Here is a 25,906-nt window from a genome sequence, read left to right on the forward strand (position 1 = left end):
CTGCTTATGTAAATGCCCAGATATTTAACAGGTCCCTCTGCCCATTGCAGGGAGTACTCAACAGGAAATGGAGTCGTAGCGTCGGTTAGTGGGAGAAGTACTGATTTGGCCCAGTTAATCTGGACCCCGGAGAAGCCTCCAAAGCGGATGAGTTCACTGATCAGTGGAGTGAGATTTTGCTCCGGTCGGCTAACATAGAGAGTAATATCATTCGCATATAGGGACACAGTGAGGCTTCGGGTCGTAAATCCTATCCCCCCCATTTGCATGATACTTGCGAATTTGCACCACTAGAGGCTCCATAGCAAAGGCGAAAAGCAGGGATGAAAAGTGTCACCCCTGTTGTGTGCCCTGCTGATGGGGAAGGGCTTCAATAGCTGCCCGTTGAGGCGCACCTGGGTGGTGGGAGATGTGTAGAGGAGCTGGATTTGTGCAAGGAAGATGGGGCCATGGCCCATTCTGCTATGGAGCGGAAACAGGAAGCCCCATTCCATTGTGTTGAAGGCCTTGGTTGCATTGAGTAAGGTTGCTAAGAATATGGTGTTAGGGTATATGTAGTGTAGCACTGCAAACATGGTTTGGAGGTTGTGCGCAGTGGCCCAGCCTGGTACAAAGCCATATTGATCCGGCCTGATCATTACCGGCAGCAGGAGTGGAGGTCTGTTCGCTAGCACTTTAGCGAGAATCTTATTGTCCATGTTGATAAGTGAGAGGGACCTGCACGAGTCGCAGAGATCAGCCGGCTTATCCAGCTTAGGGAGTATGAAAATGATGGCCTCTCGCATCGAGAGGGGGGAGCATGCCCACCTTCAGTGCGTCGCGATAGATGTCCAGCAGTGGGAGGATAAGAATTTCAGAATATTCTTTATAAAAGGCTGCTGTCAGCTCCTCTGGGGGGATGCTGGCTATTGCTTGCCGAATTTCCTCGGCCGTGATGGGGGAGTCCAGAAACTCCTGGTGTGTGTTAGAGAGCCATACCAGCTCAATGGAATCGAAGAATGTATGCAGGTCCGAGGGGGAAGCTATTCAGGAGGCGGAGTAAAGTTGGGTAAAGAAGTCGACCACGATACGGATCAAGTCGGGGCGTGACGCTTCCCTTCTGTGTCCAGCAGGCCTGAGATGTAAGAGGAAGCGCGTGGTTTTTGAAGCAGCCTAGCTAGTGTCCAGCTGGGGCGGACCACCTCGCTGTACCTATGCACCTGTGTTTCTTTACACAGAAAATGTACTTCTATAATCGCTTCTTCTTGATAGGCCGTCATTTTATTGCGCATATGTCAGGTACGAACGCATGGTTTCTGGTGTGATGGAATTGGGTCTCGAGTACAGAGATGTCCTCTTCAAGAGCGGAAAGTGTTCAGCGGAAGGAAGCAAGAGTCGATGCCGCCTTGGGGTGGGGACGTCTAGAACTCCCTGCCCTGTCCAAAGCATCTACCAGCAGGACATTTGAGTCACCGCACCATAGCACGGTCTGCGGGTCAGAGCTAGCAATATGGTGCCAGACACCAGTAAAAACAGCTGGGTCTTCCACGTTCGGGCAATAGATCACTTCTAAAGGTATGGGGTGATTGTGAAGTTTTGCCAGTCAGGATAATGTAACGCCCTTCATTGTCGCATACAGAATGCTCCGTAGTCCAGGCCAAACCCCTCCGAATGAGGACGCAGACACCCCTAGTGTAATTGGAGTATGAGGAGGTGTATGTTAATCCCCAACTTTTGGCGAGGAGGGGCGGAAGGGTAGTGCCGGGGAGGTGGGTTTCCTGTATCAGATCTCTATGGCGTGTCTGTTCAAATATGCCTGAACCAGGCGTATGTTCCTGCCATCATTGAGCCCTCGCACATTCCATGTGAGTAATCTAATCAAGGCTGTCTTATCCATGTATTATCCCTTATGGGGTTGTATGACGGAATAACGCAGGTAAAAACATCACATGCCTTTTTAAAGCATTTTTACCCCGCATTATTTTAGCACGCATATGCCTTTACCTCACATACATTTTTATCTTTTGGGGGTAGACCCCCCCCAAACCTCTATACTACCTTGCATGCATGGTAAAGGCCTATAAGTGGTAAAAAATTGCATGTTAATATATGAGTAGTAAAGGCACTGCAATGTACAATTTGTGTGGTAAAGATTGTTTCCCCCTCTTTCGCATATGCCTTATGATGGATCCCAACTTTTTAGCAAACATGCGGATTCTACCCTGGAAAGCTTAAAAATAAAAGGTAGGCATATTTCTGCATTAGTTTTGTCTCCTCCGAGGCTACACCTGAGGTTTAGCAAATAGGCAGCATTAGGCTCACCTGCCGTAGCCACCTCAGCCCTTTCGTGGTCAGGGATAGGGATCAAGCAGGCAATCTGTAGTTCACCAGGCACAGTGATCTTCACAGTCCCTCTTCCCTGCAGCATCAGCCTCCAAGGCGCTTCAGTTCGCGTTTAGCGGTACACAACCACCCTGTGGGATGAGGATCCAGCCTTTCTTTCTAGGGTGGCAGTCTGTGACATCCAACAGATAAGTCATCCATAACGTCCGACGGGGCTATGCCCTTCCATTTATTTCCAATCCATCGCATCTCCAGACCACATTCGAGCAAATTTCAAAGGTGCACATATCTATCTTGTTTCAAGAGGTGCAAATTCTACTGTCCAAAGGTCACATTCATTGGTTCTGGCTTCAGAAATACGGCCAGGTTCTAAACTCCAAATATTTTCTTGTGCTGTAGATTGGAGGCCTCCGACCTATTTTAGATCTTCCACCTTTGGATGCCTTCCTCTGGAAGGACAGATTTAGAATGTTCATGCTGACTCTGGTTCTCTCAGCCCTAGATCCAGTCAACTGGATGGTAGACTTGGATCTGCAAGACATATATTTTCATATACCTGTCCTTGCAGTCCGTCAGACTTTACCCGATTTTTCAGCCTCATTCCTGGGTCTCGGTGAGAGTGGCTCTGAGACTTCTCGACCCTTGCATCCTTGTTGTCGACCATGCCAGTCTGCATATGCGGGCTTTGCAGAGAAATCTGAATCCTCAGTGGGCCCAGCACTAAGGAAACCTGTTGTATTGCATTCATGTCTCCGAGTCCACTGCAATTGGACCAGTGGTAGACCCCTTTCCCTACCACACCCAGAACTGATGGTGCTGACGGATGTGTCACTGAGGCTCGGGGCATCATCTAGGAGAGTTGGAGATCGAAGAACTCCGGTCTGTGGCAGAAGCCCAACCCCACATCAGTTTGTTGGCATTTGCGGGCCATTAACCTCACATTGAAGACCTTACAACTGTCCATCAAGAAGAGGCTAGTACAGGTTCTCATGGACAACCGCACTGCTATGTGGTACGTACTACAACCAGCAGGGCAGGGTGGTGTACTTGGTACTGTGCCAGTAGACTCATGCCTCTGCAGTTGGCTAGGGCCAGGGCATCTCCCTGATCATGAACCATGTGGCGGGATCTTAAAACAACAGTGTGGACGAGCTCAGCCAGTGGCCTTTGAAGTTACCATTTACTACACAGATCTGTGCAAGTTTTACACAAGCCCCCAACCTCAGAAATGGTCAAATCACACGTGTGATAATCCATTGAAGAACACCATGACCACGCCATCCTTCTTACCCTGAAACTGTGGCTTCATCTCCCAGGATGATTGTCGTCCACGGCCGACAATCTGAGTGCAGAACTGCGAGAAGCTCTCTCGATGTGCCAGTGTGGAGAAGTAAGGTTGCCACTGGCTCTGCGCCTCCTGCAGCAGGTGAGAGTTGATGAACATCACAACCAGTAGGCTGAGAACGCTGTTGCAAGGGCCGCTTTGCAGCAACACTTGCGCAACAGGTTCTGCTCTCTGAATCTGGCTCCATAACAGGCAGGCCGTGGGAGAAGACTGCAAAGAGCAACATGGAGAGCAGCAGTATCCTATACACCCAGTCCCCAATGTCGCTCACCTGCCACATGAACTCCAACCACTGGTCTTCCGTCAGCACAGGTTTGTCTAATTAACACACAAATAAAAAACAAAACAGTTGTCACATTAACTTCAGTCAGCTTTCATGCCAAAGTTACATTTGCTTGAGAAGTCAAAAATAAGTGTTATGTATTTTTACAGACCCAATAAGCCTGATAAAGGCAAACTCAACACATTGAGCTTTATTGGGCTTGCCCGTAACTGAATCAAATATTCAGCTCATCCCAGGGGACCAGTTTCCTCTCTTCTAATCTTTATAATAAAGAATTTTCAGTTTATTAACAATAAAAAAGAGATAGCAGGAACGTTTGAAATATTCTGATCCACATTCCAGTCCATGTAGGCTGTCCACTCTGAATAGAGAGATCACACAGGGTCTATATCTTTGTTTTTATGATGATGACAATATAAATATACAGCAAAAGACACACAATTGATGGACGGAATGCAGAACAAACCAAAACATTCAACCTCAGTCAAGAGATCTGGGTTAAATCCATCATTCGTTAGCTCACCATGCCACTCCAGTTTAGACCTTGCTATATGGAATTCAGTTTTGACCCTGTGCCTCATGGCTACAGGCCAGTCCAAACTGCCAAACCACGTCCTCCCTGGACCGGAAACAAGCATCCTAGGATTGGTTTTGGGGTTTCACCCCTCCTCAGCAAGGATAGCTTGAATCCAGTGGCACAGTGAACCCGGGATTCACGTCTAGGCATACCGGGGGAATTAGGGCTAGAGAGCAAAAGACACACAATTGAAGGACGGAATGCAGAACAAATCAAAACATTTACCCCCAGTCAAGAGATCTGGGTTAAATCCAACAATCTTTTGCTCACCATGCCACCCTAGTTTAGACCTGGCCATATGCAAATCAGTCTTTACCCTGTGCCTTATGGGAACAGTCCAGCCCAAACTGCCAAGCTGGGTCGTCCCAGGACTCTGGCACTTATTTCCATACAAATTAAGTACTAGCCCTGCCCCTCCGACATTAGCTTATTGCCTTCACTTCAGTTTATTGAGCCTTTCTTTTAAGAGCCTCACTGAAACCCTTCTACTCATGTTCACCGCTTTGATGACCGTAAAGGCCAGTGCATAGATGTGTATGCTTAAATTTGAGCTTCCCTTGTCGCATGTTTTGTATTTACTTTATTGGTGCTCATATTGTGCACATGATCTTTTTTGTGCAGGTTGTATTCAAAGAAAGGTTGAAGAGAAGCCACTTAAAAAACCCTGATGATCTGACTGATATTATTGTATTACTTCTACATCCAAACGGATGTATGATTGAACCCCACATGCATTTTCCAAGCATGGCTTTACATCCCAGTCAGTACCCCGACTGCAACACTACCACTCGTTCCTTTACCACGCAAGTCATTACAACAACTCGCCTTAGGGGAGCTCTGGACTTAGGAATAGTATAAATTACTATTCCAACGCCAGTCAGTGTATCTGTAGAGAAGGTGTTGGACTTAAAATACAACACCAGTCCAACAATTCATCCCCCAAAGCAAGTTGTTGTAACAACTTGCGTGGTAAAGGAACGCGTCGTTACGTCGCTGTTGTGGTAGTGACTGCAGTGTAAAGGCATATGGTGGTATTGACTGTGGTGTAAAGGAGGTTTCCCTTTCCAAACTCAAACCTCGCCTGAGTGAGTTCAATAGAGATTCGTGGAGCACCACCTTTCCATTTTACCTGCTGTGAATGGTAGGTTGATCTAAGTGTGCTTGCCTTACTTCCAAGGGAAATCTACTTGTTGTTAGGATTGACCCCTAATGTTCGAAGAAAAATCTACTGGGTGTTCTCCGGATTGAACCCTGAGGGTACAAGACCATGCTGTGTTTCTTTGAGATTTTCTTTTTTTAATAAAAATGTATTTTAGTATTGTTTAGATACATTTTGAGGTACTAGTACTTAAAGATTTAATTTAGTTTACTGGGAATAATCGACTTTCAAATTGTTTGTGTGCATGGGTAAAAAATGTGTACCTGAATTTTAATATGACAAAGCAAAAAGAAAGTCAAAGTTTACGATGAAATGCAGTTGCAATTGCAGCTGAAATTGGGACGGGTGTAGAAGTGCCATGAGCGGTTAGTGTGCCAGATTTTGTCAGTGAGTGAATCCCACACTCAGTGGTATCTTGGGTCACCTTGTTTTTAGGGTTGCGCCTGCGAGAGCATGCGCTAGTGCATGCATCTTGCTTGCGAGACTCTGTTGTAAACATAAAAGGATTTAGAGCCAACTCACTGCTTAACATTTGTTGACTCACGTGGCACTCTTCTTTCAAGCCTCGTATTTCATCAAGGCAGGCCTAACATCCTTTTCTTGCTCTCTGTGGAGCAGGGACCAAGCCCTGATTGATTCAACTTAATCGGTGTCTGTCCACTGCTCCTGACGTGATTGAAGTACTATTTTGCTCTTTTTAACTTTTAGTGCCCTGCAGAAAGCGTGTGCCCAGCAGGACAAACACAATTGCAAAGATTTATTTTCTATAGTTAAGTTGCTTTTATATTTTCAAGTTCTCTTTTCTCACTTTGCACTTGTGCTTTCTTTTCTTTTAGCACACGGAGCAGTTCTTAAAAGATGAAGATTATTTTTTTGCAAAGCAACTTTGTTTCTTTTGTAATTTCTAAAATGCTGCTTTAACACTTAATCATGCAGTACACAACAATCCACCCCACTCCAAACCTCCCACTCTGGTCCACACCACCTCGCCCCACACCAATCCGCCCCCCTCAATCCAATCCAATCCACCCCACTCCAGTCCAAACCACTCACCCCAACCCAGTCCACTCCAAACCACCACCCTCCAGTCCTCCCAATCCACCCCACTCCAGTCTGCCGCACTCCAATCCAAAACAGTCTGGCCCACTCCATTCTGCCCCATTCCAATCTAAAACAAATTGCCCCCCTTCAATCTGCCCCTCTATAATCCAAAATATCTGCTCCACTCAATTCAGAACAATCGACCCCACTGCAATCCAAAACAATCTGCTTCATTCCATACTGCCCCACTCCATACTGCAGCACTCCACTTCATTCCAATCCACCTAATACCAATCTACTCAATCTACCCCAATTCACCCCACTCCAATCCACCTCACCCCATTCCAAACCACCCACTCCCTCCCCATCCACCCTATTCCAATCTACCCCACAACAATCTGCCCCATTCAGTCCAAAACAACCTGCCACCACCCCACTCCAAAACAATCTTCCCCACCCAAATACAAAACCATGTGTGCCACTCCAATCTGCCCCTCTCCAATCCAAAATATTCCTTCATGATATATTCTTTACCTTAAAAAAAATCCCAAGCGAAATAAATGCACACTCGAGTTGGACCTTAAAATCAGTAGTGCTAATACGAGCATTAACCAGTTGTTTAAGAAATTCAGTTCTATGCTTCATACCCCTGCCTTCTCACTTCCTACTGCCACTACTTGAGAAGTTCAATGATATTGTTGCCATCTTAAAACCAAATTTACAGAACGTAGGAGATGGCATTCAGAAAGCTTTATTTTAAACCCTCCCCTAATTCCATCCCCATCTTTTCTCTTGAAAGACTCCTTATTGGAAATACTGCAATTCACCCTAAAACAGTGCACCAATAATTTTCCCGTTGTCTCATTTTTAGAACCCACCACAACTGTTGTCAGTTCCTGTCTGGAAGATAAAAAACAAGTCTACAAACATCTCCCCATTTGTAACAAGTATTCTAAACAAGTATGTCAGGAAAATTAAATACCACACCTTAGATTAAAAAAAAAACATTAACCAAGCCCCTAATAGGAAAAGCAACTGTGAACCTGATTCGCTAGGCAGTTATCAGCATCTTGTGTAATTGCTAATTGCAGAAAATGTAATTAAAACTTGTTATTAACTCGGTTGCAATCAAACCAAGAGGAAAATCGACCTCTTAAGGCAATTTTTCTAGTTATGGAGAATACACCAGAATCGTATATATTTTGGGACAATTTATTAAAAATTGTAGATTGTGTAATCGTCTTGTGGTAGATTTGTTAGCCCTCTTAGCTCAAAGTTTGAAATGACTGGTCTTCCTTAGCTCCAATTTAAAAAAACACCATCACCACATTCACCAATTATGGTTATCTCAAGTAACTGTAACTCATGCCCTAAAGTAACTATAACACGTGCCCTTGCCATGCTCTGCTAATTACCTCACATATTGCATCACTCATGACATGGTGTATGACATCATTGATATCATCACTGCAACATCTGACATGACATCATTGGTAACAACAGTGTCTATCAGGGACTGCTCCTCTTCTTTCCACCTCCTGTTAGGTTAGTTTGATGCTTCAATGCTCCTGTTAACCTATCACTGCAATGTTATATAACGGATTATTTATTTGTTTGCAAGACCTTGTAGATGTGTTAAGTTGCACTAAAGTACTTCATGGCATTTGGACATGTTTTGAATAATTTCCTAAAATGCTATGTTCTATGGCATGCCATGTTTCCTTCAGCTTGATTCTGTAACTTGATTCTGTAGCTTGTCATTCATCTTCCCTAACAGGGCATGGGAGGACAGCACAATTACTTTGGACTTTGGATAGACAGTGACTTTGGACAAGGGCACAGCAAAGCGAAGCCCAGGTGTACCACATACAACAGTCGGCAACTTTCCTCGACCGAGAACTTTAAGATCGACGTGCTGGAAGTGTGGGGAGTAGGATACAATAAAGAAACTGATGTAAGTCCCTTTGCAGGTTGATGGAGGAGAGTCTGTGTTTATAGCTTTCCTTTCTTTGTTCCTCTTGGTTTCCCTGGAAACCTTTGGATCTTTTGTGCTGCACAGTTATTCCACATCTGCATTATGTCTTCATATGCCCAGGATTTGATTTTGACCTTGTTTCCCAAAGCTTCTTAAAGTTTTAGTATCTCTGTTTGGATTAACCCATACACTGATGTTCCTGCAAGCTTCGAAAATGGACCATCTCCAGTTTTCTTCTAGGAAGCTGCATTCCAAGATGTCAGCTGTGAAGGGGACCAATGGTTTTTACTGGGAAGACAATACAGAGACATCCCTTATTCTTTGCTTGCAACATAGCTCTGGAAGTGCAGATGTGCCTTAAACCTTAGTGCTGAATAATAGACAATAAGACTATAACTTGGTGTCCTAAAATGTAAACTACCTATGACCCTACAAGCAGATTCTGAATCAGTTAGATGGAGTGGAAGGTAGAGGAATCAGGGGACCACCTGCTAGTGAATCGATTCTTTTTTTCAATATCTGTACAATACATGTTGCTTTAAAAATGTTTATTTTGCAAGCTATTTGGGGTGCTATCCAAACCAAAATCTCCAGTATTGCTTTAATTATATATATTGCACTGGTGAGTGCCTGTTGAGAGGGAGTAGCATCATCATTTGGACCAGATCTAAAAAGTGTGAATTACACAGTCCTAATTCACCCCACACCTCCCCAAAGTGGTTTGTCATCATTTTTAGACATTTATTTTAGACACTGACCGGCTAGAGGAGCTCTATCAAATAGTTAATCTATTAAGCAGACTAGTTCTTATAACTAACTTATTGAATGAGGCAAAGTGTGTTTCAGTGGGGAGCGAGTAAAGTTTACGTTCGAGGCATGTGGGCTGCTAAATTCATATCTATGCATAGATCGCCGCCTAGTGTTGGGTCCGGATGATTGCACATTGTTGTCCTGGAAGAGTCTTCGAAGTATCACGAGATAGGTGGCTCCTCCCCTGGACTACAGTGCGCATGGGCATCGACTCCATCCCCAGATTGTTTTTTTCCGCCATTGGGTTCGGATGTGGTTTCGACGTCTCCGTGTCGGAACCGATAAACTTTGATCTTAAGGCCAAAAGGCCTTAGTTACCTGCGTCGGTATTGTTTGCGTACGGTCTCGAGCGTCGTCCGACTCTCTGACCCGGAAATCTACGGAGTCAAGTAACTCCTCGGACATCGAGGCCCTCTCGTCGCAGCAAGACCCAGACGAACTTAACATGGAGCGGAGCCCGTTCAAGTTCTGCCCCGTCTGTGGATCCAAATATCCACACATCGATGTGCATCCGGTCTGTAATACATGCCTGTCACCGGACCACAACGAAGAAAACTGCATGGCCTGCTCTAAGTTCAGGTCCAAGAAGACGCTCAAGCATCGGCGCGCGGCGCGCCTGGAGGCCCAGCGAGCGACACCGGCACCCGACAACATATTCGACGACCCCCGCGGAAGAAGGTGATAGCCATCATCTCCAGATTTCGCCACCGTCGACGGAGGTCCAGGCCGATTCAGAGGAATACGTCGAAGGACAGGCCCAAGACCTTGAATACGTCGAGGAGGTAGGGGACGACGAAGAAGTTTATGGGGCCGCGGAAGATAGCTCAGAGGAAGAGCTATGCCCCGAAGTCTACATTATTCAGGCTCAGGTCACAGGATCGCCACTCGGCCTTACCCACGACCCTGCACCGCTATCCCCGGCCCCGCCTTCTGGCCCGACCACGGACACTCAAGCGGAGCCGCCATTGCCCGTATCGAAACCGAAACCTTCGGATTCTACGGCACCCAAGATGGCCGACGTCCAGCCGAAATCGAAACCGAAACCTACGGATTCGACAACACCTAAAATGGCCGACGTCCTACAAAAAATATCGAAGCCTGCTCCTTCATCGACTCCGTCGCCCTCCGGCCCACAAAAGTCGAAGACGGCTGTCGAGTCGACAGCGCCGCAGAAGGTGCACAAGGAACCCTCCTCCAAGAAGGCCGTCCATCAGGCGTCGACCACGGTTGCTCCGGCGCGGACATCTAAAACTGTTGACACGCCTTCGGACGCTCCTACGGCGCCGTCAAGTAAACGCCCAGTCGACCCAAAGTCGACTAAAAGCCACGACCCGAAGGCCGCTGGCACAACACATCGGCACAAGGATGCCGGATCTGCAGCAACGGCGTCGGCGCCAAAGCCTTCAACGGAGCCGCGACACATTGCAGCCGAAGATTCGTCGACGCAAATACCGTCGACACCAAGGGACTCCGACGCCACCGAACATCGGCCGTCGGTTACAAAACCCTCTACCTCCTTCACAAAGCAGGTCACCGACTCCCTGAAACGTATTCGGGAGAAGACTTTGTCGTCCACGGCTTCCACGCCATCGGCTCCAAAATCGGTGGACACACCTCCGAAGTCCTCGAGCAAGCTTCTTTACACTCTGCCACCGAAGGTGGCCCCAAAGGCATTTGCAACAACATCGGTGCTAAAACCGTCGGATCCGTCGACGCAAAAGAGCCGCTCAGATCACTATCAAGCCTCAGAAGACCAATCTGAGCATTGCATCGATGCCCAAACAGGGAAATTGACTCTTTATAAGAGGAAAATCACTTCCCAACCACTGGAATCCTATGTTATTCCACTGAAGAAGAAGAGGCCAGCACAGGACATTCCTTCCCTTATTGAGCCTATTCTGCCACCACCGAGAAGGAGTCCATCACCTTCCCCCAACCAATCAGGAGGAGAGGATGATGAACAATGACCCTGATGTTCAGCAGGACTCATATGACGACACTGGGGACCAAGGTGGACATCAGGTGGTACAAGATCCACAGGGTTTTGGGGCACGTACATCTCCAACAGAGGATTCTGCAGCATTTAATGCTTTAATCGAACGGGCAGCAGCAAATCATAATGTGGACATGCATGCTGACCCGGTGGAGGAAGACTTTTTGTTTGACACTTTCTCTGTCTCAGAAAGAACAGTTAAAATACTTCCTATGCTTAAAGGTGTCCTTAAACATGCCCCAGAGATCTTTAAGGAACCTACCAGGGCGAGAGTGGTGAACCTACGTATCGAGAAAAAATACAGGCCGGCACCTGGAGATCCTGCATATATTCGAGGACAGTTGCCTCTAGACTCGTTGGTGGTCGCCAATGCCCGCAAGAGGGCAAACTCCCAAACCACGGGTGAAGCTCCTCCCCCAGACAAGGAGTCGAAAGTGCTTGAGGCATCCGGCAAGAGGGTGGCGGCGCAGGCTGCCAATGTATGGCGTATTGCAAACACACAGGCACTATTGGCACGATACGATAGGGCGCATTACGACACCCTAGAACAGCTCCTTCAACACCTACCTGATGAGTTTAAGGAAGCAGCCGAAATGCTCATACAAGAGGGAAAGCTTATCTCAAACGCTGCAATAAAGTGTGCACTTGATGTGGCAGATACAGCGGCTAGGGGGATTAACACTAGCGTCATGTTGAGGCGACAAGCTTGGCTTCGCATATCTGGATTTAAGCCTGACATCCAGACTACAATCCTCAACCAGCCCGTCAATCCTGACAGACTGTTTAGTCCTGATGTAGACACCACCCTTGAAAAAATTAAAAAGGACAACGAGACTGCTAAGTCCATGGGGGCGCTTCAGTCACAACAGTTTAGGGGAAGCACTTTACATCGCTCAGGAGCGCGTGGTGTTACCAGAGGACACTTGGGTCAGCAATCACAATACACGAAGGGTGGTGCACAATCCTCGTACCCCAAGCAGGGTAGAGGGGGTTACAGAGGTAACAGTGCCAAGGGCAGAGGCAGAGGGAACAACAACTCCCGTTCCTCTGCCGCCAATAAACAGTGACTCTCTGTCACTGCCCCCCGACCATCCAACACCTGTCGGGGGGAGACTCCAGCAGTTCCTGCCAGTCTGGACGTCCATCACCACAGACAGGTGGGTGAGAAAACTTATCCAGTACGGTTATTGTTTGGAGTTAACATCCACTCCCCCCAACATTCCCCCAAGACACCGTCCTATGTCGGCAGAGCACTTGCACTTATTGCAGCAGGAAGTCTTGGTGATGCTGCAAAAAGGCGCAATCGAGCTCGTACCAGTGGCAGAGGAAGGCGCAGGAGTCTATTCCCTGTACTTCCTCATCCCAAAAAAGGACGGTTCCCTCAGACCTATTCTGGATCTGCGCCCCCTCAACATGTACATACTGTCAGAACACTTCCACATGCTGACACTACAACAAATTCTTCCCCTGCTAAATCAAGGGGACTTCCTAGCAACCTTGGACCTCAAGGATGCTTACTTCCACATCCCACTCCACCCATCCCACAGGAAATACCTCAGGTTCACCATTATAAACAGGCACTATCAATTCAAAGTTCTACCCTTCGGTGTGACTACTGCCCCCAGAGTGTTTACAAAGTGTCTGGCGACAGTGGCGGCGCACCTCAGAAGACAAAACATACATGTCTCCCTGTACCTAGACGACTGGCTTGTTCAAGCCAAGTCGGAACAACAGTGCGCCGCGGACATGTCCCACACTATTCACCTCCTTCACAGTCTGGGGTTCTCCCTAAACTACCGAAAGTCACACCTTCAACCAGCCCATGTACGGCAGTATCTGGGCGCGACAATAAACACCGTGACTGCTATGGCTCAGCCAAGCCCGGTCAGGATCGACAACGTTCAGTCGCTGATCCAAAGGTTCAGACCGCAACACTCCCTACCAGCGAGAGTGTTCATGCAGTTGATAGGCATGATGGCCTCCTGCATCTTCATAGTCCCGCACGCGAGGTTGCACATGCGCCCGCTCCAAGAGTGCTTGGCAAATCAGTGGACACAGGCTCGGGGACTAGTCGGGCATACAACTCTCTGCATTGGTGGAATCCACACAACCTTTGCAAGGGACGACCGTTCCAAGAGCCAGTGCCACAGATTATCCTGACGACGGACGCATCTCTCCAAGGGTGGGGAGCTCATGTGCTCCACTACACTGTGCAGGGACTGTGGTCCACCCAGCAACAGAAGTTGCACATCAACTACCTGGAATTGATGGCAATCTTCATGGCGATGAAATCCTTCAAAGTACATTTGTGCAACAAGGTCGTGTTGATCCGGACGGACAACATGACTGCCATGTACTACATACAAAAGCAGGGAGGTACTCACTCACCACAGCTGTCTCACCTGGCTCAGAGCATGTGGAAGTGGGCCATTCAGAGGAACATTTTCCTCATGGCGGAACACCTCCCAGGCAAGGACAATCAGATGGCGGATCTGCTCAGCAGGTACAGCCATCAAATGCACGAGTGGGAGATACATCCATCAGTACTCCACCCGTACTTCCAGCAGTGGGGTCATCCGGAGATAGACCTGTTTGCCACAAGGGAAAACGCAAAATGCCAAAGCTTTGCCGCCAGGTTCCCTCACCCAGAATCGCAGGGGAATGCGATATGGATGAACTGGTCAGGCAAATTTGCGTACGCTTTTCCCCCAGCGCCTCTTATTCCGCTGGTGGCAAGAAAGCTAAAGCAACACTCGATGACTCTCATCCTGGTTGCTCCAACATGGGCACGCCAACCATGGTACACCACGTTTCTAGAACTTTCCGTGGTACCGCATCAAAGACTGCATCTCACATCCAGGCTCTTGACGCAGAACCATGGCGACATTCAGCATCCAGATCCGCAACAGCTCAATCTGGCGATCTGGCTCCTGAAGTCTTAGAATTTGGCTACCTCAACCTGCCTCCTGAATGCATGGACATCATCCGGGAGGCAAGAAAGCCCACTACCAGAGCTTGCTATGCTGCAAAATGGAAGCGGTTTGTCATTTACTGTGCGGACAACAATATCAACCCGCTCGATGCATCCATTCCTAACATCATCTGCTATTTGTTACATCTTTACAAATGCAATCTAGCGTACGCTTCTATTCGGATACATTTATCCGCCATAGCGGCTTATCTACAGAATAGGCAGCATCTCTCTGTTTTCAGGGTGCCTGCCATTAAAGCCTTCCTAGAGGGACTGAAGCGAGTCATTCCTCCAAGAACACCACCAGCTCCGGTGTGGAACCTCAATGTGGTCCTCACTAGGCTGATGGGCCCACCTTTCGAGCCACTCCACTCCTGCGAAATTCAGTTTCTAACGTGGAAAGTAGCTTTTCTCATTGCTATCACGTCGCTCAGACGTGTTAGTGAGCTGCAAGCGCTCACAATCCAAGAGCCATTCATCCAAATACATTCTAACAGGGTGGTGCTCCGCACTAACCCCAAATTCCTTCCTAAGGTGGTGTCACAGTTTCATATGAACCAGACTATTGACCTACCTGCATTTTTCCAAAACCCACAAACGGTAGCAGAAACAATGCTTCATACATTCGACGTTAGAAGGGCGCTAATGTACTACATTGACAGAACACAACCCTTTAGAAAGACACAACAACTTTTTGTTGCCTTCTCAGCACAGCACAAAGGCAACCCCATTTCCAAAGCAAGAATAGCCAGATGGATTGTTAAATGCATTCAAATCTGTTATCAAAAGGCTAAACGCACTTTAACAATACCCCCAAGGGCGCACTCCACACGCAAATTGGGGGCCTCCATGGCTTTCCTGGGGAACATTCCCTTGGAAGACATTTGTAGAGCAGCCACATGGTCTACACCACACACATTTACCAAGCATTACTGTGTAGATGTGCATTCCAAGCAGCAAGCAGCTGTAGGACAGGCTGTTCTCAAGACACTCTTTCAGACTTCTGCAGCTGGCACGGGCAACCGCCCTTAATGGAGGGACTGCTATGTATTCTATGCATAGATATGAATTTAGCAGCCCACATGCCTCGAACTGAATATGCTACTTACCAGTATGCATCTGTTCTTGGCATGTAGGGCTGCTAACATTCATATCGCCCCCCCTCCTCCCCGGTGCCCGTAGCGGCTGCAGACACACTCTTACATTCATCATTAGCATGGACATCCTTTACACTATTTCACTCCATCTCTGCCACAATGGCTAAAAACAATCTGGGGATGGAGCCGATGCCCATGCGCCCTGTAGTCCAGGGGAGGAGCCACCTATCTCGTGATACTTCGAAGACTCTTCCAGGACAACAATGTGCAATCATCCGGACCCAACACTAGGCGGCGATCTATGCATAGATATGAATGTTAGCAGCCCTACATGCCAAGAACAGATGCATACTGGTAAGTAGCATATTCAATATGGAAAGAATGGACCCATTCCTTTACTTTATATTGGCAACTGTTTTTTCTGGGAGTTGTGACAAGAGGATGTTGGAGTCTTTGCTCCAAGTAAATAGATTTAATTAAGTTCTTCTGAAAAATCAGAACATCAAATGCCGATAGGTGTTCTCTCCCTTTGCAGCTGTTTTTGTGCTATGTAAATCCCCTGCATACAGATTGAATTTTTTGTTTTTTCAGTTTTATATTGTGCGAACTTGACCTAATGGTACTGGGTCACATTATATAAGGACCAGCTACATTACACAAAGTCGCGTGCATTGTTTGGCATGGAGAAATTAAGTAATTTGCCCAGAACCACAGGATTTTGATTCCAGGATAGATGCCAAATACTGTGGAGAGAATATGGATAATGTGAAGGGAACACTAATCTAAATGCCATTATGAAGAGCTAATTTTTCAGAAATGCAATGATGTTTTTATAAAGATGTTTGTAGCTGGACCTTCCTGGAGAAGGAAGTGTGTGGAACTTTCAACTTCCCCCAGATGGTTCGTCCTAGTTGATTTGGTAAATAGAGGTTGAATTGGCGATTAGTAATAAATGGGATTTGAAGATAAGCAGAATGTATCCTGGTTTTGACTCTATCTCTGCTAGGAACTAATTTGAGAAAGGTGATTTGCAAATTTTAAAAGTTTCTTAATCTTGGTGGTGGCAAAGCTAGTTGGGAGTACTGCTGGATGATCAGACTGGCCACGGGTCCACTCTTGACAGGAGGACAGGAGGACTTCATTTCTGAACGTCTTGAAGCAGAAATTATGGATAATTCAGCGGATGTACTGGTAAATGCAGTGAGCTGCCTTTTTGAGACCCTCTAATCGAACATGCCATGGATGAAAAATGTAGCGTAAGACATGATTTGATAAAAACTTAGAGTGCTGCAGGACTTTGGTCATGTCACTTTGTTGTAGGTTTTATGGAGGGCCAGTCTGGTAGCAATGGCTGTTTGACAATGGCAATTTGTGTGGATTTTGGCCTAGATGCAATTGAGCTGAACTAATGCTTTGTTTATACATATCAAATGATCCCTTTAACTGGTTCAGAGGACATAAAATACCTTGCTACTATGTTGGGCGTTATGCTATACTTCTTCCATTTCTAACTGCAGGTAAGTGACTAATGCTATTACAGAATTTAATAGTACCTCTCTATTCACTGTGGCTTTTTCTCTACACTTTCAATGAACTGCCTTATTGTTGCAGCCCTTTTAGGCTCCGATTACAAGTGGATCAGATGGGGTGAGGTATTCATGACACCTGAAAGATACCATTAGCTCAACGTCGGACACTTACCAATTGCAGTAGATAGCTCCTGTTCCAAGATGTTCTCCTCAGAAATAAGGCGTAACGTGGACTGTATATAACGCACCAAATTTAGTTGCTGTCCTTCTACCATTTCCACCTGATACAATTCTTGCAGCACTCCTGACAGGCTCAAGGGTGGCAGTGCTGAATATAAAATATCCTTCCCATTTACTCTTGCCTGAAACTCTCTTATCATGCCTGTGGGAAGAAAGCTCATCTTTGGTGCACCCAGATTAACAGACACCTTTGCGTTTTACCAAATTGTTCACCCTCACCACAGTGTATAACTCTAAAGTCAAATAAAAATCCTTCCCAGTGGACAATTGTAGGGTTTATCATCAAACGCTCGTTGTTCAGATCTGTGATGCTGTACTCACGCCACTGCCTCAATAGCTTCCGTATTTTTCCCTAGGTTTTTGCGGTGAAAAAAAGTAGGACTTTAATTGTTCTATCCCTCCCATTCAAGACAAACATATTGCACATTATGTATGGGGTGTCCAACTTAATATTCAATATAGAATAATGTGCTCCAAATATATTGTGGACAAAATATTGAGGACACAAATATCATGATGGTAAATAGCAGTTCACTTTAGTTAAACACTTTTCTTTGCTGTGTGAATCTTTTCTGGATTCTTTTGCTGTGAGTTATTCCTCCATCTGGTGATTAGGTCTGTTGATGTCTTTTTTTTTTTTTCTTCTCTTTACTATTTTGTTTTTTTTGCATCATTAATCATTTGGCTGCAGGTCCGACTTTAATACCGTCAGACATACCTCCCAGAATCCTTTGTATGTGTTATCCATCTTCATGTTATTTTTTTCTGCCATTGGCTATGGATGCACGCACACAAGCAAGAGGAAGAAAGGTGTTTTCGATGGGAAACCGCCCGAAAAGAGACAGAGAGGAGGATAAACAACATCAAAATGCGGCGAGGGAAGACACTGGAAAAAAAAACACCAGCGGGTGTTCTTCACCGGACAACACATGTGGGCAACGACTATGTAGGTCGAAGAATGTGAATTGGGGATGGAGCATACACTGGTCCATTTTTCCTCCAAGCACCACAACAAATTTGCACAGAAAGACAGCCACGAAGTCTGCCACCTAGGCCTGCTGAGAGAACATTGAACGGAGGACTGCAGAACCTGCCCAGAGTTCCTGCCCAAAACACGAAAATCGAGGTAGAAACAGAGGTGGACACACTATAACATGGTGTAGTCTCAGGATGCGGACCCTAGAGAGCAACTCTTCAGCGACAAGGAGGCCCTGGAGGGTACTGAACTAGCACAAGGAGAAATCTCAGACGGCAAGAGTGTTGCGATTGAAAGAGCTCAGATGCAGAAAAGGCCCACCCACTGGGGCACTTGCTGCAGGTAAAAAAGGCCCACCACACACAGGTGCATAACCGAAAGTCATGAAGTAGAACCATTCCACGTCTACCCCATCACTGATGGTATTGGCGATTGTGGGGGAAAAAAGAACATACAAGAGCATCATGTGTCCAAACAAAAGTACACAGATGAAGGCAAGTCCTTGAAACCAGCCTTGAAACTTAAAGATAATTGCGAGCGCAGAAGGGAGAAAGAATCACGATAGTCGGACACTTCAACACCGAAAAAGATGGCTGTTGATGGTTCCCACCAAACCGAAAACTCTTGACATTGAGTGATAAGAGGCTTGAGGCTGAGATGGAGGCACTACTTCAAAGAAAGCAGGAAGTGGCACAGAAGGGTACCAAATCCCTATTCTTCTTGTTCGAGGGAAAGACCCCCCCAAAGACAGAACCAGAACAGGCAGACTTGGACCCACCACTAACCCGACAGCCAGCAGAGAAGCCAGAGGAGGAAATCCACATGTATGAAGAGGGCAAAGAGGAGCAATACAACACCAAAATGCTTGGTGCCAAAAGCTTGATGGATGACTCCCTGGAGGAGGCTATTGAAGCCTCTCTTTAAGGCCTTCTCTGCCAGATGACATTGCAGCATACAATGTTGTCATCAAGAGGGAGGCATACAAGTTTGGAGTAAAGCAAGAAGATGATCAGACTCAGTCCTGTTCCTTGCTGGAAACACTTATGCCCTGAGAAGGGAAAAATCAGTATCTCCCCATGCTGCAGAGCATCCTTGACCAAGGGACAGAAGCATTTAGAGAACCAATCATAGCCAAGTTGTGACCCCCCCCCCGGGGTCCCAGCAGTGGGCCAAAATGGAAGAGCTTATGCAACATCTACCAGATCAGTATAAGGAGGCAAGGAGTGTCCTCGCTCTGGGCAATATTATCAGCAATACTTTCTTGAAGTCAACTGTGGTTGCAACGGACATTGCCAGCAAGCCTTTAGGAACAGGTATCATGAGAAGGCATGGATGGTTGAGCGTGTCTGGATTTAAATCGGAGGTGCAGGCAGCTGTCATAAATAAAGCAAACACAAGGAGATGATGGGTGGAGCGCTGTGACTTATCAGACACTCACCCCCAGTCACAGATCTAGGTTGAATCCATCATCGTTCTTTTTCTCACTTCACCACCCCAGTTCAGACACAGCTATATGCAAATCAGTCTTGACCCGGTGCCTCATGGTAACAGTCCAGCCTAACTGCCAAGCCATGTCTTCCCTGGACCGGAAGCAAGCATCCTGGGACCGGTTTTGGGCTAACAGCCCTCATCAGTTAGGCTAGCTTGAATCCAGTAGCAAAGTGAGCAAGGGACCCACATCTGGGCATACCCTGCCAGCGTAGGGCCCGGTAGCATGGCTCCTGAAGAGTTAGAATTTGGACACCTGCTTTTGCCAGAAAAGAACATGCAGGTGGTACTGAAAGCTAGAAGACTTTCCACAAGGCACTGCTACACTGCAAAATGAAAGGCAGTCAAGCAGTAATTCTAGAGACAACGTCCCTTTAACAAAAAAATAAATATAGTCATTCTGGATACAGAAATCTAGTTCCATAAACCGATTCATTGATCAGAGTTTTCAATTGTATTACTACAATTCAAACAAAAATTTGAATGACCCCAGCCAGAATCATTTCAAAACCAAATATCAAGAGAGCAACAAACAATGAACTCAAACAAACAATGAGCAAAAAACACAATAATTCACAGAAAACCAGGTGTTAAAAACTGACAACAAAAAACCTATAGACATGTACAGGCAAGCATACAGTGACCAACATTAATAGAACACCTTTAAGTCACTTCATATTAAAAGCAAAACACTACTGCACCCAAAACAAAAATACGTCAAAGCATAGTGTAACGAGTGTATGTCGACGACGTTTCGATCCTGTACAAATATGGGATCATCATCAAGACTGAGGATCAGTTGCCTGGCTTGGTATCAATTGATATATTACATGAAGCACCTGATTTTTCAACAATCTGTAATTAAGCAAACAATAGTCTTTTTCAACACAATTAGTGCCTGTTAATGAGTAGCATACAAAGATGAAGCACAAGGTAGTGCACTGCTTTACCCACAAATTGCAGCGGATCTGGGAGAAATCCAAATATACACCCATGTAATGATACAATCAATTAGGATTTTGCTTTCAACATTGCTGTCAGGTTAGCATGACATGAATAAGTTTTCATTCGGGACCACTTCTCTATTAAGGCATTGGTTGCCACTTGCGGTTTACTCTCGCATCATATTGAAAACGTGTGTTAATTGAAGCAGCACTAAAATTGATTGTATCATTATATGGATTTCTATTTGGATTTCTCCCAAATCCGCCTCAATTTTTGAATTTAACCTTGTGCTGCATCTTCGTATTGCAAATACAAACTCTTCATCAGCCAAATTCCAATGAGGTCATACAAACTGCTATAAAATCAATGCACAGAATGGGAATCCAGAAAAGATGCACTCTGCAAAACGAAATGTTTACTTACCACTGGGAGTAATTTTGCAGCCTGAAGAGTTTCTGGACTCAAATGTGACTGACCCGACTTCCCCTGATGAGGGACTTACTAACGGGCTGGAGGGTAGAAAATGAAAGAATCTGAAGATGGCTGCGTTGTACAGAGGAATCTAGGAGGTAGGTCTGACGTCACGAAGGTGGGTTCTAAAGTCAAATAATAGATGTCAATGACGCAAATTAAAAAGGAGAAAAGGTGAAAAAATACAGTTTTCCAGACCTATCTGCTGGAGGGCAAAATAATGTGCAACGTGAATCTAGAAACTATTAAAGCTGCAAAACTACTCATTCTGGTAAGTAGTGTCAATGACTGCATTGTCCTTCTAAAAGTAACTTCCTGCTGAGCTTGTTAAACTGATTTCTGCAGGCCTATTTAAAAAAAAAAATGGGGGGGCTCACAATATAGAGTTTACTATCTTCATGAAAGTTGTACCCCTCCTGTTATTTAATATTTGGAGTATCCCGATTCGTTTTTAGCTATTTTAAACATGTTTTATGTTGGTGGGTTTTCTTTTTCATCACGCTTAAATGCTTAGTGAACTACGCATTCATTCATTTGTCTGCTTTATTTATTAATTTTTGAGTTTCTTTAATTTTTGTGTCTCACTGCATTTTGTATTCTATTAAATTGTACTTAGGAAAAGAGTAAGAAGAGCATCTTGGATGCAGATCCTGATGCACGGGCACTGCTAGACATGGCTGGAGTAACACGTCACAGCGATGGCCTGAGAGAAAAAGCAAAGGATGAAGAAGAGGATGGAGACTAACCTGTGCTATACGACCCTGACGTTTTATTTGCAAAATGGAGGCGTGAGGAAATGTCCTTCACTAATGTAAGAATTGAAAATCATTAAAGCCCTATTGACAAAACACGGAATTGACTGACCACGTCCTGCGCGTCTGGAAGGCAGGGTGCCGCTACTATTGCGTCTGCACGTTTTACCACCAAAGCTGCTGTGCCCATCGTGCCTCTTTCTATGTTTAGCACAACCTGTTCCATCGAATCCAGGGCAATATTCACTTTCAATTTTCAAGTTGTGACTGCACAAGAAAGAATGGAATCCAGCTTCTTAAGATATTTTATGCTGCAATGCTGCTTGTTTTGTTTTTAGAATCATGAATATTTTCTAATAATACTATATTTCATCTTATCTGTAAAAGAAACAGCAAGGGTTATGGTAGAATCAAAGATTTGCTGATGAAGGACTTCCCCTGAACTCCCACCAACCCTGATAATCAAGTAACGCTGTGGCAGAGTCAGTCACATACCGTGCTGGACAAAAATAGAGGCATTGCCTCCTTTGCTGTAAAAGGTGTTTTACAGTGAGCCTTGGGCAGCATGTAGGATGCAGGAAGCAGTTCCAGTGACTGACGCACACAAATTCTACATACTAGGTGTACATCACCTCTGCTAGTTTGTGACACAGTATTTTCTCTTTATTTTGATGTACAACCTCAAGTTTGCTTGAGAGCTAATGGCTGCGTAAGGGGAAGTAGGGGATGTGTTAACTCTACTGGCCCTTCCGTAAGCCGCTCATCTTCCGAGATGTAAAATATGTGACTATTGCAAACCCGATGTGAATGAGTCACTTTTTAAAGCCTCAATCCTTGTTAACTACAGTTGTATGTAGGCAAGGTGAAAAAGCCAGCAGAAAACTCACAATCTTCCTCTTTGACTGCCTAAACAAATCCATTCTAGCTTATGATCTTTGCTCCACCATACCCTCTTGCTAAACCTATCATGACCTTGTTTTGAAAAATGCTCCCTTTGGTGACACTAGCAAGAAAGTATTTCTGCACAGTATCTAGCCGCAGCCCGTGCAGGTAAGAGCGGTGAGGCGGTAGGGCTGGCTGAGGCAGTTATTTAGACAGACGACGAGGGAAAATTATTTATTTAATTTTCCCTTGTGTTCGTCTGATAAATTCCCCCCTACCCCCAACTCAGCCACACCGCCCCACCACTCTTACCTACACCGGCCGTGACTGATAGTATCTCTCCTCCGTCTAACCCATCAAGACCCTGGCATATTGGTAATCATTTGCTCTTCAGCCTAACATATCAGGAGTATGTTTATTTGGGCATTCACTTCATTCGCAGTCCAAATAATCAGGCGTGTTTGGGACCCTTTCCATCAGTTTAACCTTTCTGGAGCGTTGTTTCTGGCGAACATTTTGTAATTTTCAGTCTAACCTCTCAGGTCTGGGTCACTTCTCCTCTTAAACCTATATGGAGTATTTTCAGGGACATTTTGCACTCATTGGACTACTCTATGAGATGTGTTAGGTTGATTCCCCTGCTTAACTACAGCCAAACTAATCCGAAATGTTTTCTGAACATGAACATTTCAGAAGCTGTAGCTTTGCTAGTGGTGTGCAGTGATGCCTGACAGCCATGTGTCTAATTTCGGCATGCTTGAATCGCCTATACAGCAAGGAGTGCCTGTCCACCTAGGGTATAGCTCCTGATCACCACTTTACTACTGTGAGAAAGTTTGCAATAGCTATGCTGAAGTGGCCTTGATTGGTTTTCAGCATGTTGTATATGTTGCTGTGTGAGGTTAACCTTGCTCCCTGTTTGCTTCATGTAACACCTCACCAGAATCTTTCCTGGACCAAATGCTTTCTACATCATGATGACTGAATATTTCCTGGCTCACTCCAGCAGTATTCATTAGAAAACCCCCTCAAATGTTCCCTTCCCATATTGTACTCATAAGTCATTGCAAGTTTGCCTTTTTTACTTGTAATATTATTTCATGTGGTTTTCTTTTTTTAGTTGTAATATTTATTTTCTGTACTAGAACTGTCTCTTATCACTCCATACTTTGTACTACTGTTCTGTGTGGAATGTCTGCACCTCTTGAAATAAATTACTCTGTACTTGTCAAAGTTTCCCACTCAGACTTAAAATCTACATAACCTGTTACAAATAAAACTTTCTACCTCTCCTTAATTTGGTCTTTGTCACTTGTGATGTAATTTGATATAGAATTGTGCTATGAGAGTGTGAGCAAAGTTGTCCTACTTGTTGGGGATTGCATTTTGGTTGTATTTTAACCCGGCACTGTTACACTGCCATTATATTTAACAGTGTGTGCGCTTTATCCCTTATTATACTGAATTGGCTTTTTATTTATTTTAGTAACTTTCATGGAAGGCCATTGTAATTTGGCACAAGCAGTGCACCAGTTGCACGGAAGGTTTGTATGATGGTACAACGCATGCCAGACCATCGCATGCCTGTACCATACGGTCTCTACCACGACAGCGTCTTTACCACGCATGCTTTTACCATGCAATTTTGTGGTTAAGAGATATCCATGCTAATGATCATACCCCTGCCCCCTGCCCTGGAAAGTGTCTCTTTTCTCCCTGCCCTGAGCAGAAAAAATTCAACTCATGCCCCACAGTCTACCCAGGCCCCCACGCCCTGAACCCTACAATGTGTCCCGTACATCCCTAAACTACCCCTCCCCAGCCCACACCCTCCCTGTGGTTTAAACTACCCCCTATAACTGCACGTCCCAAAAACTACTGACCTCAGCCCCCCTGCCCTGAGCCCAAAAAACTATCCTCTACATCCCTGAAATACCCCGACCCAGCCCCCTTGCCCTGAGGCCTAAATCTTTCCCCTTCCCGGTAAACAGTCCCCTTTCCCCTGCTCCGCCCTTAGCCTCAAAACCTGTCCCCCACCCTATAAACTACCCAGCCCCCCACCCTGATCTCTAAAAACTGTCCCCTACACCTGTTAACTACCCAAACTCCAGTTCCCCCAAGACCCGGCCCCAGACCCACTTACCTCACTGTAATCTCTCCCAATTCCCGATCGTCCTTCCTCCCTTCCTTTCTTCCTTTCCCGCCCATCCCCTGGGTAACTAGACTGCACATTGCCTTAGCCACATATATGCTCTTAAGGCATATGTGTGGTTAAGGGAAGCGTTGTACGGCTTGCGGGGAAACGCCTTGTGTAGCTGAGCCTGCGTTGTAAGGCCGATTCCCCACGGAAGTGCCCTTGCCACCTTCCATTGTGTGGACAACTGAACCATGTCTGTAATAGAAAACATCACTGCCACCTACTTGGACAACATTATAGTGTAAAGGTCAAGCTGGCAGCATTACCCGATTAACCTCAAAAAAGTGTGTCAGTCCCTGCAACAGGCATGCTTGTGAAACTCATATAGCCCTCTCCAGCCTTTGTGCTCATAAAATACTCCTCCTCAAGGCAGAAAGGTGCTCTTTTCTCCGATCGTTTCTAATTTTGTTTATGTGCTTCCTTTGTCCATTAAAAACGCTCTCAATCACCCATGGCAGCCTGGTCCAAGCTTTATAAAACCACAGAAATAAATATGCAAAATACCAGAGGAGAATAAAGCAACGTGTTTATGCATTTTGAGGGACCTGGGAAGTGCTTTCTAATGGCCAGTTAGAAGCTGGAGCCAATAACAAACAGAGGTTGTACGCTTTCACAAACAAAACAACAGATTTTAAGACTGGTTGGAATTAAAACATTTATTTCAGAAGGTATTATTCATAGCATTTTCTCTGAAGACATTATAGTGAGGAAGCCAACATATATGCAACAAGAGAACTAACCAGGTTGACACCTTGCACAGCTGCTTCATTTTGAGCGACCATTACAAATATTGGTTGGATACATCCAGAACAGCTGTCAAGTAAAATAATGACTGGAGGAACAACAATCAACA

The 25,906-nt window shown here is 45.6% G+C and overlaps 1 protein-coding gene across 7 annotated transcripts in view; it reads left to right on the top strand.

Moving 5' to 3' along the window:
* MEAK7 (MTOR associated protein MEAK7) overlaps window positions 1-24,153 on the top strand; it is a 254,710-nt gene extending 230,557 nt beyond the window's left edge. For 6 of the 7 annotated variants that reach the window (XM_078671081.1, XM_078671083.1, XM_078671085.1 and 3 more), the window contains 2 exons: window positions 8,505-8,681; window positions 21,839-24,153. In XM_078671081.1, the coding sequence (XP_078527207.1) occupies window positions 8,505-8,681; window positions 21,839-21,967 (306 nt within the window). In that variant the 3' untranslated portion in view covers window positions 21,968-24,153. Of the gene's footprint in view, window positions 1-8,504; window positions 9,570-15,935; window positions 16,543-21,838 lie in introns of those variants that run through there. The other variant, XR_013603851.1, reaches the window with a different exon arrangement.
* The last annotated feature ends 1,753 nt before the right edge of the window (window positions 24,154-25,906 follow it).

This window comes from Lissotriton helveticus, chromosome 12 (genome assembly GCF_964261635.1).
Source record: "Lissotriton helveticus chromosome 12, aLisHel1.1, whole genome shotgun sequence".
NCBI lineage: Eukaryota > Metazoa > Chordata > Amphibia > Caudata > Salamandridae > Lissotriton > Lissotriton helveticus.